Here is a 15,859-nt window from a genome sequence, read left to right as displayed (position 1 = left end):
TACATTAAATTTTTAATGAAGCCGATGTATCCTGTAACTTCATTGGTTTCAGTTCCCAAGATAAAGATAATTCCTTCATAAAAAAAGGTAAAAATATAAAATTAGTATTTTTAAATTCAGTAGATCTATTTAAAACATTATAAAACATAGTGCTAACAAAATTTGACATAATTCTTTTACTGATTTCATGAGATATAATCGCTCAGAGTAGGGGTATTGAAATTACAACTCAAAAAATCTGTTTTTCAAGGTACCCAAGAAAACTAAAATAATGTCGGATGAAAGAAATTTAAATGTGATTGACTAATGTAAAGCTATTTACATAAAGTTTACACAAACTAACATTTATATACATTTTTACATAATATTTAATTGGGATATTTAAAATAACTGGTCAAAATTTAATTTCATCCATTCATAACTCACTGCTGATAGCAACAGGTGGGAAATTACTTGCTTGTGGCCCAAATAACGTATTGACAGAAAATATATTAATGTATAAAAAAATATGTATTTCCCTCATATTAAATCTTCAGATTGAGAGTGGCATATAATGTAGATTCCTCTGTTTTTTATTATAATTCAGTATAACAATAGAAACAAATACTTACTGTTTATTATTGTTATTTTGTCATTCCAACCTTTGTTCAAGGATAACAATAAAAACAGAAATAAAATTCAGGCTGTTGGAACAGAACATAAGGATAGCAGGGAATTTATATATCACCCTATTGTAGAGCCTGGACAAAAGTTCTTTGCTGCTGGGTCATTCTTATTAAGCAGGTATTTATTTATTTGGCGGTTGTACATTAGTTTTATTTAGTTATGGATGAAAATGTAAATCGCTTTCTAGTCCTTAGACCAGACTGAAAGCTTTACTGGGGCTGACGTTGGGAGACCAGCAGTGTGTGTGCATTTTCATCGCAGCACGATTCCCATTCAGTCCATTCACTGAAGGCCTGTTGGTGCCACTGCCTTTTGGCCTAGCAGGAATGTGCCTGATTCGGGACCCTACTTGTTGGAGGATGCAATGCACTCTCTTCACTGCAGAGAGTTGCATGTGCTGACAATGACTTAAATTGTAAGTCAGGCTGTCAAAACTTATCGTAATTGATTTTTGTAATAGCATTATTTGATGTGCTTAAAAGTAACAACTACTTAAATTTTTTCTAGGATTCGGTTGAATGCAATTTGGCGTGAATACTTGGTGGATTGTGTTGAAAGAGATTATGTTAATGAAAAACGTGCTGCTGCTAAAGAATTAGAAGAAAAGAAGGTTGAATTACGTGCTAGTTTAGTTTCAGATATGGAAGAAAAGAAGAAAGTTATTGAAGCAGAAAGAGTATCAATGGAATTAAGTGGTGATAGTACAGAATCAAAACCAGCTATGACTAGGAAGCTTAGAAGACGTCCTCATGATCCTGCACCTTTGCCAGATAAAAGACGTGGAAAGCTTGCTTCACTTCCATCTCATCTTAATTATCTTCTTGAAGAAAAAGAAATAGAGAATGACCTAAAAGCAATTAGTAGAGGTTTAAAAATTGGACCACCGGTGCGGAAACCTACACACAATGGTTGGTTTTAAAGTTTTATATTTTATAATTAAGAAATATTTTTATTTCTCTATGAATTTTTAAGTAAAAAAACATATTTAAAAGCGAGTCCTCTGCTGAGGGGTGACTATATATAATGCTTTCTTTTTTTTCAGAAAGAGGTACATTAATTTCTGTTTTTACTTCATTTTTTCTAGACTTTCTTGTAGCTCTGATATACACAAAATATTTTAGTTTACAAGTAGCTCTATTGTTTAATTAAATATTAGATTTGATCTGGTTTAAGGTAAATTTCTCAGAAATGGACAGTCAAATTTTCGTAAAATATATATAAGAATGTAGCCTCTTCAGTTTTACAATTGTTGAATACAGTTAAATGTTTTTTAAGGACTTTGTTTGGAAATGTTTAGGTAAATATATAAAAGAGCCCATTTATTAGAGCTCTGGTTTTGAAGATCTTTTATTGACTGATTATTACTTGCTGCTTCATATCCATATTGTTTTGGGTTTTGAAATGTTATTGTCATAGTGTTTGATCAATGCAGCTTCATTTTTGGTATTATTTTGATGCAGCTATCTTACATATGAACCTTGAATTCATTTTAATTCAAGAACATTATGGAGCCATAAAAACATCTTTGCAACTTGTAATTTGTTGCCTCATGAGATTTACAGGCAATTTCCAAGTACCTATTTCTTTCTAAATCAGACAAGCTAGGGATATACTTAGCCTATCTTTAGATTTTGCTGAGCAATTAATGCAATCTGGGAATTTATACAATTTGTACTTCATAGCACCACATATGATTCACAATTATACTATTATAAAGTGATTTTAAAACATACTTTTAATTATAATATATGTCTATTATGAATATTAACAGGCATTGGAAACATTTAATTTTTTGCTGTTCGGTGTTATATGTTTTAATACCAACTTATTTTCAATAATAATTGTGTGATTTAGTCTCTGAATTTTTTTATGCTGTTTAAAAATATCTGTTATTTTAAAGTTGGAAATTTAAAAGTAGAAAACAATTTATTTTAAAATCAGCAATATTTTGGTTTTACATATTTATTCCAAATCTATTGTAAATTTCTAATAATGTCAGTGATGAGTGTGAGGTGGGGGAAGAGGAAGATGAGGACAATGATGATGAGTGCCTATCTCTCCTGCTGGTTGAGGATGGGCTGCTTTGAGCTTAGTCTTGCCAAGTCTTGTGCTACTCAGCGTGAGTCAGTCACTTCAGCTCTTGGCACGGATTATCCTATGGGTCTAAGGATATTGGAGTCCTTAGAGCCTGGGATGTCAGTATCATGGGTCAGGCAGTACTTGACTCCCTGGTCTGGGTTAAATTTGTGGGAGGCGGCTGATTGGAGGAACCCAGAGGATCAATGATTAGGGAGCGGCATGTCCAACTGTCTCTCTGCCTTACCTTATGATACATTGACTGACAGGATTATACGATATGGAACTTGAAATTCCATGACTTCCATGGCAGACAGTCCTCGTAAAAACCCTCGTCTTAGAGAGCCTCTATCTTTGCAAGTGAAGAGGAGGAAGAGTGTTGAGTTCAGTGATAAGCAGAGTTCTGAAAAAGAAGGATTGATTTAAGTTAGTAAGTGCATCGAATCAGTTTTCAAGTATTTAGTGATCAAAAGAAAAGGAGACTCCTCAAAGATTAGTCCTTTCATGATAGTGCAAGGCATCATAGAAGTTGCAGGAGGGCCTGTAAAGGAGACAAGGAAAACTAGTGTCTGACTATTTGTTGAAACAGTCAATGATTCACAAACGACTTCTCAAAGTGTCAAAGGTGGGAGTCATGGACAATTGTACATTGATGTCTCACCACATGGAATGTTAAACACCTCAAAAGGAGTGGTTGTGGGCAGGGATTTACTGAACTGCACGGAGTAGGAAATCGTCAAGGAACATTATAATCAAGGATTAGTAGCGTGTTGCAGACTAAACATATTTTGCAATGGTGGATTTACACCCTCCGTGTCACATGTGTTACTGTTTAACAGACTGAAGTGTCCAGAGTAAATAAATGCAGGATTCCGTAAGTTGGACATTTGTCTGTTTAGCCTGACTCCATTGTGGTGCTTTGGATGTCAGAGATTCAGACACACAGGGACAAGATGTACTAAGAAGTAGATCTGTGTGTTTGGCAAGCCGTTACATCCTGATGACCCATGCAGGGATCCACCTGTCTGTGTCAGTTGTCATGGGCAGCATTTGATGAGATCACAGAATTATCCGATATATAAGCAAGAAGTAGCTGTTCAATAGGTCAAGGCAGTACAAAAAGTCAGCTACTGAAGCTAGAAAAATTGTACTCGACAAAATACCAAGGACTGTGTCTTATGCACAGGTTGTTGCAGTTCCCTTTAAACCAGAAGATGTAGTCTTGCAACTGGCACCAGCTCTGCTTGGTATGGTCAAACATATCATTAATGAAAAATTGAAGAGTCGTCTACCATCTAGAGAAAGTAGTCCAAAACCCATGCAAAAGTAAGATGTTTCTAAATCAAAGATTGTTACACAACCTAGGAATGAGTGTTCGACTAATCAAATGGTGAAGAATACGAAAGTTAAACTATTGAAGAAATGAAACAAAATGTACCGATGGTAAAAGTTGTAATACAGAAAATCCCCACCAAGGGAATTGAGAAGCCCAAAGTAAAGTTATTAGAGAAATAAGCTATTAAGAAGTTACTAAAGAAAGCTTGGAGGCCTTAAATGAGAAGGTGAGCACTTTAGCCGCCCCGCAAGTTTTAGCGGGGAGTGCATCAAGTCTTGACTCTGATGCACTGCTGACCACACCATCAGAGCCAGTATCATCTGTTGTTGCTGGTAACAGGAGATCCTCTATGACTTACTGTGGAAGATCAGAAGAATCCATCTCTGAGGCTTCTGATACCCTGGAGTTTGACTTCGAGGTCTTCAGGAAGATGAAAAAAGAAGAAAGAAAGGATGGCCTAAGGGTAAACCTAGGAAATAGATTTTAAGAAGTTATAGTTCTTTTATATTTTTGATTTAATTATTGAATTAATGTTTTAATTTAGTCTTGATATATTGTGAAAACATTTTGTTAGAAATGGTTTTTGTGTTTTAAATGTTTTTTTTTTAATTCATTAGTTTTGTGTTTTAAAGTGGCAACGGTCCTTTACATCCTAGTCACCTTTTATTTAGGATTTTTATACCCTTTGACAAGTCTTTTTTTAGATGATTTGTTTTGACAAGACTAGTTTTCTGACTATGTCACTATTGTTGTTTATCCGGGTGTGAAAATGTATGTTCTTTTTCTTTTGATATGGATAGGGGTCAATGACTACAGTAGAGTCGAAGCCCCTAAAACCTCAAAAAAGTAATAAATATTAATAAAAATAATAATAATAAATAGTAACAATAAAAATAATTTCTTTCAGCAATACTTCCTTCTCCAAATTTATCATTGGGACCAGTAGTTTCAGAAAATAGTCTCTCTGAAACCCGCATTGAAGATGGGAAACTTTTGTACGAGAGAAGATGGTATGTAATTATTTTTTAATATCATAGTTTTGAAGATGTAAAAAGGATTAACAAAATATTCTTAATTTAAATTGAAGATTTATATTGATTCGTAGTGTATATGTCTGTATAATAGTGTTCTAGATTTATTCTCATAAGCTTAGTTATTTTTATATAAAAATTTAAAACAAGAAACATAATGGGAATCTTATTTATCGCATTCAGAAAAATCTTTTTTCAGGAAGTGGGGTAGGTATTGTGATGCTTTTACTTATGTTTCACATCACATGCTAATGAGTAGTTAATACTTTGATGCTTAAAATATGTCTGTGGAGCAAACTTACTATTGAAAATAGGTTTCTTTTAAAATATGTTTCTTGTGTAGGTATGAACAATTTATTTACTAATAACATTAAAGAGATTTTTTTCTCTCTATAAAAATGCATAAAATAAACAAGTTTTCAATCTATTTTTTCAACAAAAAAAGAATTCCTGAACTTTATTTGCTTTTGTTACTAACGTAGTTACATAGCCTTGATCACTTCTATTAAATCATTGTACATTACTGCTAAAAAACAATTCAACAATGTTAAAGAATTTATGAGTCATCAATAGAGAGAAAAATAACTGAGACGAAAGTAATTTTTATTTCATAGCATTTAACATATGACCTGCAACGACAGTTTAAATGAAGTATACTTACATTATGTATGTGATTGATGTGTTATTGTAACCCCATTATAATATTATTACATCCCCACTGATCTCCATGGTAGAGTGATAGTATCTCAGCCTTTCATCCATTATATTCTGGGTATGAAGACATGGCATTTTTCATGCTCTACAAAAATCCATCTATCATAAACTGACCATAACTGGGTGTTAGCCTGTTGATGGAATTTAGGGAATAAGTAAGTAAATATATGAAGTGTTTATATCTTGCTTCAGACTATCAGTCCTTAGTAAATAATGTATTTATCTGTTGTTAACAGATAAAGTTAAGTTGGTAAATAGATTGTTAGTGATGGCTTACTCCATTTAATATTCAAATAGACATCAGTAATCAGTATTAGAGGATTCTAATTTTTCCATCATATTGTGTGTGTGGAAGTACTCATTTAGTGCCACAATTTAATCTTGCATTTTTCTTTGCCTTAAATGGTGCATAAGTATTATTGAAATTAATTGAATTGTAATATAGATGTTTAACCTGATTAAAAATAATTATCCTTTTTTATTCTTTAGATTGAAACATTTTAGTTATACTTTATCCAAACTGAGTAGTTTACAATGCTTGTAACTTTTATAATTTTAATTTTTAAAGTATATTTTCAGTTTTTTGAGTTATTTAAATTTAAATTAAAACACTAAACTGCAAACATTGGCCAAGTGATATCTCTGAAATCCAGAAGGTTCTTGGCTTGAATTTCTAAGCAGGTTTGGGAGTATTTTTCACTTGTTATAAATATTATTTTGTGATAAAATTAAAAAAAAAAATTGAAATTTGTGAAGCTGTTATGTTTTTATTTTACATAAAACTTAAAGTGAATTCTTGCTTATTTGCAGAATTTTTACGCAGTTATGATAAATAAACTTTTGTTCTTATTTCGGTGGAATTACCAAAACAGTTAGTATACTATAATCTTTTTCTAATTTTGTCAAAATCCTGTTAAGTGCACAGTTATTTAGGGTGATAATTTATTTGTACATTTTTGAATTCTTGAAATAGTTTTCATTGATTTTTTATTTGTCTAACTGCTAACCAAAATTATATGTTCATTCTTTTTTCTTTTGTAAACATAAATTTTTTATTTCATGGTGTAAACATAGATTATGTATATTATGGTGTGATTGTAAACGTATTATGATGTAAATGTGTTGATTATTTGCTCTGTGTAAATTATTTACATTTCATTATTATTAAACAACTAATCAAGAATAATGATTATTACAGATAAAAATTGAAATCTCTTATGAGTTGGCTGATGTTGACAAATGATTTTTAAGGATAGGAATATTGTAACAAGACCGGTATGGTGGGCCCTAGTAACGGATTCCTACCGATTATTATGAAAGTAATATAAAGTATAATAATTACAGGAATCCAGAAAGGGACAAAAAGGAGAACCCTTTTTGTAAGTATAGGTCCGTTTAACAATCGTCCTTTGTTATACTGCCCACTAACACACGATGAACACCTGTTGTACGGTGTGAAGAGACCAGGTTTGGAATTCATGGGAACAAAAGCCTCGGTCAACTGTTCTCACGCTTCGACTTGGATCCGGTACAGTAGGTAAAGAGACTAGAAGTATAAATACTCAGGGTGGACCAGCTAAAAGAGAGTTCTATTAGAACCAGTCTGCGAGGTGTTACAGTGTTGGTCCCGCATGGGCAATTCTGCAAGGAGTTCAGCGAGGAGAGGCTGTGAGTTGTGCAGGATCGTGTGGGTTCGGCAGAGTTCTGCAAACCAGTTTAGCGAGACATATAACGACGCTCCAGTGAGGAGATTCACAGGTGTGAATCTGCAAGACAAGAGTGCAGATATCAGTCCAGCGAAGTGAGTCGTGAATCCAGTTTGATACGAGTAAGATGACGCCACGAGTAATTCCAGTAAACCAAAAATACTATTGGTGAGTTACAGTAAAACTGTCGGTGAGTAAGTGTATTAGTGAAAGAAATAATGCAATAGACTTCATTCATAAACTTTTAGAGTAGATAGCAAAGGTATTTGCAAGTGAATATGATACGGTAATTTGTTAATATAAGACTAATGGTTGAAAATGGTTAAGACTAGTGGTTTCTTTTGTTAATGGGTCTAGTTTTCTAATTGTCTACCTAGAATAAGTTCTGAACGATTATTTATTTTGAACTCTATCTTGTGTGTATCTGTATTTATTATTTACTAATGACATTTATCAATATTTTATGTGTAATATCTTGATTGTTATTCTTTGTTGATTACGCTCTGTTTTTATGCCATACTGTTTTGATTATGTATTATTTCTTGTACTTTATTGCGTATTTTTGTTTGATTTGATGTTATTGACATGGAATATAATATTGTTTACTACTATTGTTAATACTATTATCCTGATTATTATTGTGGTTGTAATTACTATATTAATATTTGTGTTCATTAATTGTTTTATTATTGTCACTTATTATTGTGGTTGTATTTATCACCATTATTATTAATATTGATTTGTCTGTTTGTAATTTTGAAGATTTTAAACCAGTATGTAATTATATAAACATTCAACATTTTCTTACGCTCAGTATCCTGATTGAGCCACAAAACATGTGACACTGGTGTCAGAAGTGGGATATTGAGAGTGTTATAAGGTTTTAACAATAGTTTTTGCTAGTTTAAAGTTTATGTGGTTCAAATTTTATTTTTAATTTTGTTAATTTGTGGCATTTTACTAACAAAAAATTGTGATCTGAAAATTTGTGATTTGTTGGTACTGATGGCTTATTGTTTGGTTTGTTTTTGTATTTTCATCTTTGATTCATTCTTTGTTATTTATTTTGGTATTTGATGTATTGCTAAAATGTCAAGAGCCGTATTAGTTAGCATTGTATGTTAGTGATAAAGTTTTTTATACATTTTAGTTTTATACTAGTAACTGTAATTTATTAATGCTAAGATGGGTGTTATAACGGGGACATTATGGCTTTTTTAACTTGGCTAAGATGTACTTTTTTTTTCAGTCATTTGACTGGTTTGATGCAGCTCTCCAAGATTCCCTATCTAGTGTTAGTCGCTTCATTTCACTATACCCTCTACATCCTACATCCCTAACAATTTGTTTTACATATTCCAAACGTGGCCTGCCTATAAACTTTTTTCCTTCTACCTGTCCTTCCAATATTAAAGCGACTATTCCAGGATGCCTTAGTATGTGGCCTATAAGTCTGTCTCTTCTTTTAACTATATTTTACCAAATGCTTCTTTCTTCATCTATTTGCCACAATACCTCTTCATTTGTCACGTTACCCATCTGATTTTTAACATTCTCCTATAGCACCCCATTTCAAAAGCTTCTAATCTTTTCTTCTCAGATACTCCGATTGTCCAAGTTTCACTTCCATATAATGCAACACTCCAAACATACACTTTCAAAAATCTTTTCCTGACATTTAAATTAGTTTTTGATGTAAACAAATTATATTTCTTACTGAAGGCTCGTTTAGCTTGTGCTATTCGGCATTTTATATCGCTCCTGCTTCGTCCATCTTTAGTAATTCTACTTCCCAAATAACAAAATTCTTCTACCTCCATAATCTTTTCTCCTCCTATTTTCACATTCAGTGGTTAATATAAAAGTAAAAGTATTAATGAAAATGCTAGTAATCTAAGTGAAAATATGAGTAATATGAACAAAAATTAGATGAAAATATGTCTCGTATTGATAAATTAGGCAATCTTGCTAACAAACTTAAAAAAATGTAGAAAGTGCTAAGTCTGATGTAGATGTGTTTAAGGAAGACTGTGATAAGTTAGAGAGCAGGGTAGAAAATGTTGAACTATTAGTTAATAATAAATTAGAGACTAATGTAAGCAGCATTGTAGAGAATAGCCATATGGATATAGCATGGGCAGGAGGTAACTCGTAGTGCCAGGGAATCTTGTGTAAACAGTTCACAGGACCAAGGACCAGGCGCATCAGTGGTAGTCCTAAGGTGGTGAAGCCGCCGAATTTTGATGGCAGTACATCTTGGGAAGACTTCAAGCAGCAGTTCGAGGTGGCATCAATTCAGAATGGTTGGACGGCACCAGAGAAGATCACGTTCCTGATCATCACATTTCAGGGCCAGGCAGTGGAAATTCATCAGAGTGTACCATCCATGGCTGGCTATGACAAAGTTATGGGAGCATTAGAGGGTCGCTTCAGACAAGACAACTTGGTGGCTAGCTACAGGTGCCAGCAATGGGAACAAGTCCAGAAGTCTAACATTTGCCTTCGTTATTGGACAGCCAGGTTAACAGGTATTAGTTGGGCTGCCACCCGGATACATTGAGGAGGAGGCGGCAGCACACACTTCCACTGACGCGATGGTGAAGAAGCATCTTCTTCTTGGGATGATTAGGATAGTCAATGATGCCCTTACTCAGGTTCTGTGACTGGAAGCAGCTGGTGCATTGTCTCGCAATACCACTCGTCTGGAGAATGGCAGTTGTCTGCGACGGAGAATCAGCAGACAGCATCAAGAAGTTTGTGACAGCCCCAATTACTAAGACGACTATGACGGGAGAATGAAGATTGCCAGTGGCAGCATCAAACAGCAAGGATCAACCAGTCTACTGAAACTGCAGCAAACCAAGCCACCAAAAAGTAGACCGCAAGAAGAGGTCTGTTTCCATTCAACTTTGGATCTTCTAGACTGTGACGGGAGGAGCCAGTTGGGAAGGTGTAAGCTTGCAATCTTGGCAGCTCCTAGTTGTTTAGAGGGGAAAGTGCCAAAGAGGAAGAAACCAACAGCTTGCTGCTTAGAAAACGGTAAAGAAGATGAAGTTAAAGCAGGTGCTAGGTATGACCTCCGGTCAGTGTGATCGGGTCAGGAAGACAAGGGGAAGATCTCTGAATTCTAAGCCACTCGGAAGGGACCTTATGCTGCATTAAACAGAGTCGATGATGTGGTTTACAGAAATCAGCGCAGTTTGAGGGCAAAGAAAATGATGGTTCATCTGGATCACCTGGCGCCCTTGTCAGGGAGTTGTTCAGGATGAACAGCTTTAAGAAGGGGGCAGTGTAACAAGACTGTTATAGCAGGTCTGAGTAATGGATTCCTACCAATTATTATGAAAGTAATATAAAGCATAATAATTGCAGGAATCCAGAAAGGGACAAGAAGGAGAATCTTATTGTAAAGTATAGGTCCGTTTAACAATCGTCCTTTGTTATACTGCTCGCTAACACACAATCAACACCTGTTGTACGGTGAGAAGAGACCAGATTTGGAATTCATGGGAACAAAAGCCATGGTCAACTGTTCTCACACTTCGACTTGGGTTAGGTCCGGTAGGTAAACAGGCTAGAAGTATAAATAGTCAGGGTAGACCAGCTAAAAGAGAGTTCTATTAAAACCAGTTTGCGAGGCGTTCCGGCGTTGGTCCCATAAGGGCAGTTCTACAAGGAGTTCAGCGAGGAGAGGCTGTGAGTTGTGCAGGATCGTGTGGGTTCGGCAGAGTTCTGCAAACCAGTATAGCGAGATGTACAACAATGGTCCAGCAAGGAGATTCACAGGTGTGAATCTGCAAGACGAGAGTGCAAGAAGTCAGTCCAGCGAAGAGAGTCCTGATTCCAGTTTGATAAGAGTAAGATGATGCCACAAGTAATTCCAATAAACCAGAAATAGTATCGGTGAGTTACAATAAAAAAATAAGTGAAAAAAATAATGCAATAAACTTCATTCATAAACTTTTAGGGTAGATAGCAAAGGTATTTGCAAATGAACATGATATGGTAATTTGTTAGTATAAGACTGGTAATTTGTTAGGTTGAAAAGGGCTAAGACTAGTGGTTTCTTTTGTTAATGGGTCTAGTTTTCTAATTGTCTACCTGTAATAAATTCTGAATGATTATTTATTTTGAACTACCTTGTGTGTATCTATTATTTACTAATGACATTTATCAATATATCTTGATTGTTATTCTTTGTTGATTACGCTTTGTTTTTATATCGTACTTACTGTTTTGATTATGTATTATTTCTTGTACTTTTTTATGTTTGATGTGTTGTTATTGACACGTAATATTAATATCATTTACTACTATTATTAGTACTATTATCCTGATTATTATTGTGGTTGTAATTACTATATTAATATTTGTGTTTATTAATTGTTTTATTATTATTATGTTTATTGTATTTATCACCATTATTATTAATATTGATGTGTCTAGTTGTAATTTTGAAGATTTTAAACCAATAAACTATAATTATATAAAAATTCTAAATTGTCAGCCTCTCAATATCCTGATCGAGCCACAAACACATGACAGTATATTAATCTAGGAGTATGTTACTCCTGAAGCCAAACAAAATTATGCGTCTGAAAATGAAGCCCAATGAGTAGTAAGAAAAGTCCAGAACTACAAAATGGAAAACATTTTATCAAAGTTTATCATTATGTCATTATTTATTTTTGTACTTGTTTCATTTATGTTTTAAGTTGAACATTTTGTTACTGCTTTATGAATAATGTATTACCAATTTAAATTTTATTACCAAATTTATTATAACAAATACCAAGTTAATTATAAAATTTGGTTTTAGCAGTTTTATTTTTAGTGACTATTAATGTTTTAAAAATTATACATTATGGTATGATTTAATTATTAATTATTTATTAATCATTGTTTTTATGGTATAAAAAAAAAATTGATTACTTAAGCAAACTTATTTATTAATGAATCCATATTGTGAAGTAACTAATATATTAAGTTGTATAAAATATAATTTATGCTAATGTATATAATAATAATAATGTATATTAATGTATGAAGGAAGGTTGTATGTAAAATTGTGCCTGTTATAAAGTTATGTATAATAATTATTGTTATTTATTTTATCGAAGTTAACCTTTTCTAGATTCATATTATTCCTCTGTGTTAAATTACTATAAATTCTATCAATATAAACTACCAATATAAACAATATGAATTAAAAATATAATTATTGATATATTAAAGTAAATAGAAATATATCTGAAAATTCATGATAATCTGCTGTCAATTATGAGTTTACAGAGTTCACTTATCATTTACAGAGTTGAAAAACTAATCTATCTTTGAAAATGTAAAATAAATTATTAATGGTTTGTTCTTTAGGTTTCATCGTGGGCAGCCTGTTTATATAGAAGGTAAAGATATGCCTAGGTTTCCTGCCATTATTTCTGCCATTGGAACAGATGCAGTAAGTATTTTCTTCTATATTTATTTCTTTATGGCATAATTCTTTTTTTAATTTGTATTTCTTTGTTAAGATTGTATTAATTTTATTGTTTTATTGAAGTGATTTCATCAATAGTAGTAGTAGTACATCAGTTTTTGGCATGGTATCATTTGTAAATGTTATCTGGCTGATGATTCATAAGGATTTATTTAAGTTTAAAGAAGGAAAACCGTGTTTATTGAAAAAAAAATTCTTGATTATGTTACTAGAATGAGATGTTACTCTGTCTGGAGCCACTCTGTTCATAGAGCAGCAAAAACACCTTTACGAGGTTTATTAAAAAAAGGCCAAACTTTTTAAATCACGCACCATCTGCAGGTGGCATGCTCTGGCCAGCATGAGCACCTAGCAACATATCTTGATAACATATCACCTTTTACTGGATTCAGATCTATGAGTTATTGATTAACTACCGATTGAGTGTGAGACTGTGCATAAGCTGCTCATCGTATTGCTGAAAAAACAAAAATTAAGGAGTTGGAGGAACATTTCGTTTGTGTGAAATTTTCACAGAAACATTCAAAATGCTTAACCAAGCATTCAAGGATGACTGCATGAATCGAACACAGTGCTATGATTGATTTAAGAGTTTTAAGGAGGGCAGGATTTCAGTTGCCGAAGATCCAAGGGACTGGACAACCTTCGTGTCAGCAGATGACCAAGATGTTCAGAGTGTGCGTGCTGTAATTATCAGAATTGGGGTTTTATAAAGAAACCCCATATAATGAAACATTGTTTATTCTATAAAAGTTTGTAATTTAGGCCACTTGTGTGAATAGTGGAAATAAGTTGATGCAATCATACCAGAAATGATCTGGCAAACATCTTTGGAAACAGAATAATATCCGAATATTTTTGTCCTATTTCATAGAACAAAAGTTATAAAGCCACCAAATGTGAATTTTTTTTCAGAAACCCTATATTTTATCATTTTTATATATTTTTTGCTGTGTTTGTTGTAATGTAACGTAACTAACTTATGCACTTAAATTGATAACATTTAGAAAAGTGCCAGAATTTTAGTATAATTATGTTTATTCATAGTGTATGTTATTTTGTATGCTATAATTTAATGATAATATGATATAATTTGACACATAAAATTTAATAATTAGTGTGATATAATTTAATAAAAGTAATTTTTAACTTCACAGTAATCACATTTTACTATGCACAGTGTTCTTCTGCCACAAAGGTTACTCTTTTGTAATTATACACATTAATATATTTTTTTTTTTTTTTTTTTTTTTGTCTTCAGTCATTTGACTGGTTTGATGCAGCTCTCCAAGATTCCCTATCTAGTGCTAGTCGTTTCATTTCAGTATACCCTCTACATCCTACATCCCCAACAATTTGTTTTACATACTCCAAACGTGGCCTGCCTACACAATTTTTCCCTTCTACCTGTCCTTCCAATATTAAAGCGACTATTCCAGGATGCCTTAGTATGTGGCCTATAAGTCTGTCTCTTCTTTTAACTATATTTTTCCAAATGCTTCTTTCTTCATCTATTTGCTGCAATACCTCTTCATTTGTCACTTTATCCACCCATCTGATTTTTAACATTCTCCTATAGCACCACATTTCAAAAGCTTCTAATCTTTTCTTCTCAGATACTCTGATTGTCCAAGTTTCACTTCCATATAAAGCGACACTCCAAACATACACTTTCAAAAATCTTTTCCTGACATTTAAATTAATTTTTGATGTAAACAAATTATATATATAGTATAATAATTAATATATTATATATATTAAATTATAATTAATATATAGGGTTATTAAAAAAGAAGGAGCAGATTTTAAATATTTATTTCTAATGAACGACATTAGATAGAGACATACATCACTGAATAGAGGAAAGTTCAAAGTTTTATTTTATGGATTTTATAACCATTTGTTATATGACAAAAGTCAAATCAGTAGTAGCCATATATTGCCACACACAAATTAACTGGTCCCTGGTTATTGAATTCACTGCTGTAACAATTCAATTTTGCAGATCTTGAAGAGTAGCAGGAATAGGCGACATAAATACTGTCTTTTGGGTACTACTCACGGATAAAAATTGCAAGGGGTAAGATCTAATGACTTTAGAGGCCACTTAATGGAGTGCCTTCAAGAAAAAATATGTAAAATGAACAAGATCATGTTGCCCACCTCTTCCAATCCATCGTCCTGGAATTGTATCATACAGATACTGAATGTGTATTATGTGACTTTTTTTATAAAACATACTCTGTAAGTAGATGTTTTGTACTTATAGAAAGATTATAGACTTTTTTCTTTGCAGAGAAAACCGTTATAGCTAATAAATATCTCTAGACATGCTTCGGTTGTGCTTAGCTGGAATTGATAAAATTGATGAAGAGTCAATCTTCAAGGTTGTGGAGCAACGAGTTGGAGCACCATCTCCATCTTAGCTTGTAGGTTAGAAATGTGCTCTATGAAAGGAAGGTTCCCTCTAATCAGTCATTCATGGTGAAAGAAACTGCAACTTATACAGCTTCAGATGCAGACTTTTAAGCACATGCCATACTGTTGGTTGCGGAGTTTGAAGTTCTCTATTTCCTCTGCTTGTAAATTTTGTAGCACTACATTTGAAAGCAGTTCAGATACGCTGAAAATTTTCATCTGATGTGTCAGGATGACCAGTGCTTTTCCCTTTGCATATGCAACCATCTTCTATGAATTTTGCATACCAGCTGTAAATCTGTTTATGACGAGGTGACTCTTTGTTGAACTTACAATGAAATGCATCCTGCATTGAAACAATGGAATCACTCTTTGCATACTGCAGCACACAAAACAACTTTTCTGCGGCATCACAATT

The 15,859-nt window shown here is 33.1% G+C and overlaps 1 protein-coding gene across 1 annotated transcript in view; it reads left to right on the top strand.

Annotated features, from left to right (window-relative positions):
* LOC142323947 (sin3 histone deacetylase corepressor complex component SDS3) overlaps nucleotides 1–15,859 on the top strand; it is a 38,391-nt gene that overhangs the window by 20,545 nt on the left and 1,987 nt on the right. Inside the window, exons 5-7 of the mRNA XM_075364349.1 lie at nucleotides 1,174–1,574; nucleotides 4,986–5,088; nucleotides 12,903–12,987. Of these exons, the coding sequence (XP_075220464.1) occupies nucleotides 1,174–1,574; nucleotides 4,986–5,088; nucleotides 12,903–12,987 (589 nt within the window). The remainder of the gene's footprint in view (nucleotides 1–1,173; nucleotides 1,575–4,985; nucleotides 5,089–12,902; nucleotides 12,988–15,859) is intronic.

The sequence above is a fragment of the Lycorma delicatula genome, chromosome 4 (genome assembly GCF_047948215.1).
Source record: "Lycorma delicatula isolate Av1 chromosome 4, ASM4794821v1, whole genome shotgun sequence".
Classification (NCBI taxonomy): Eukaryota; Metazoa; Arthropoda; class Insecta; order Hemiptera; family Fulgoridae; genus Lycorma; species Lycorma delicatula.
Note: the sequence above shows the minus strand (reverse complement) of the source record. Positions and strands in the feature narration are given on the sequence as shown.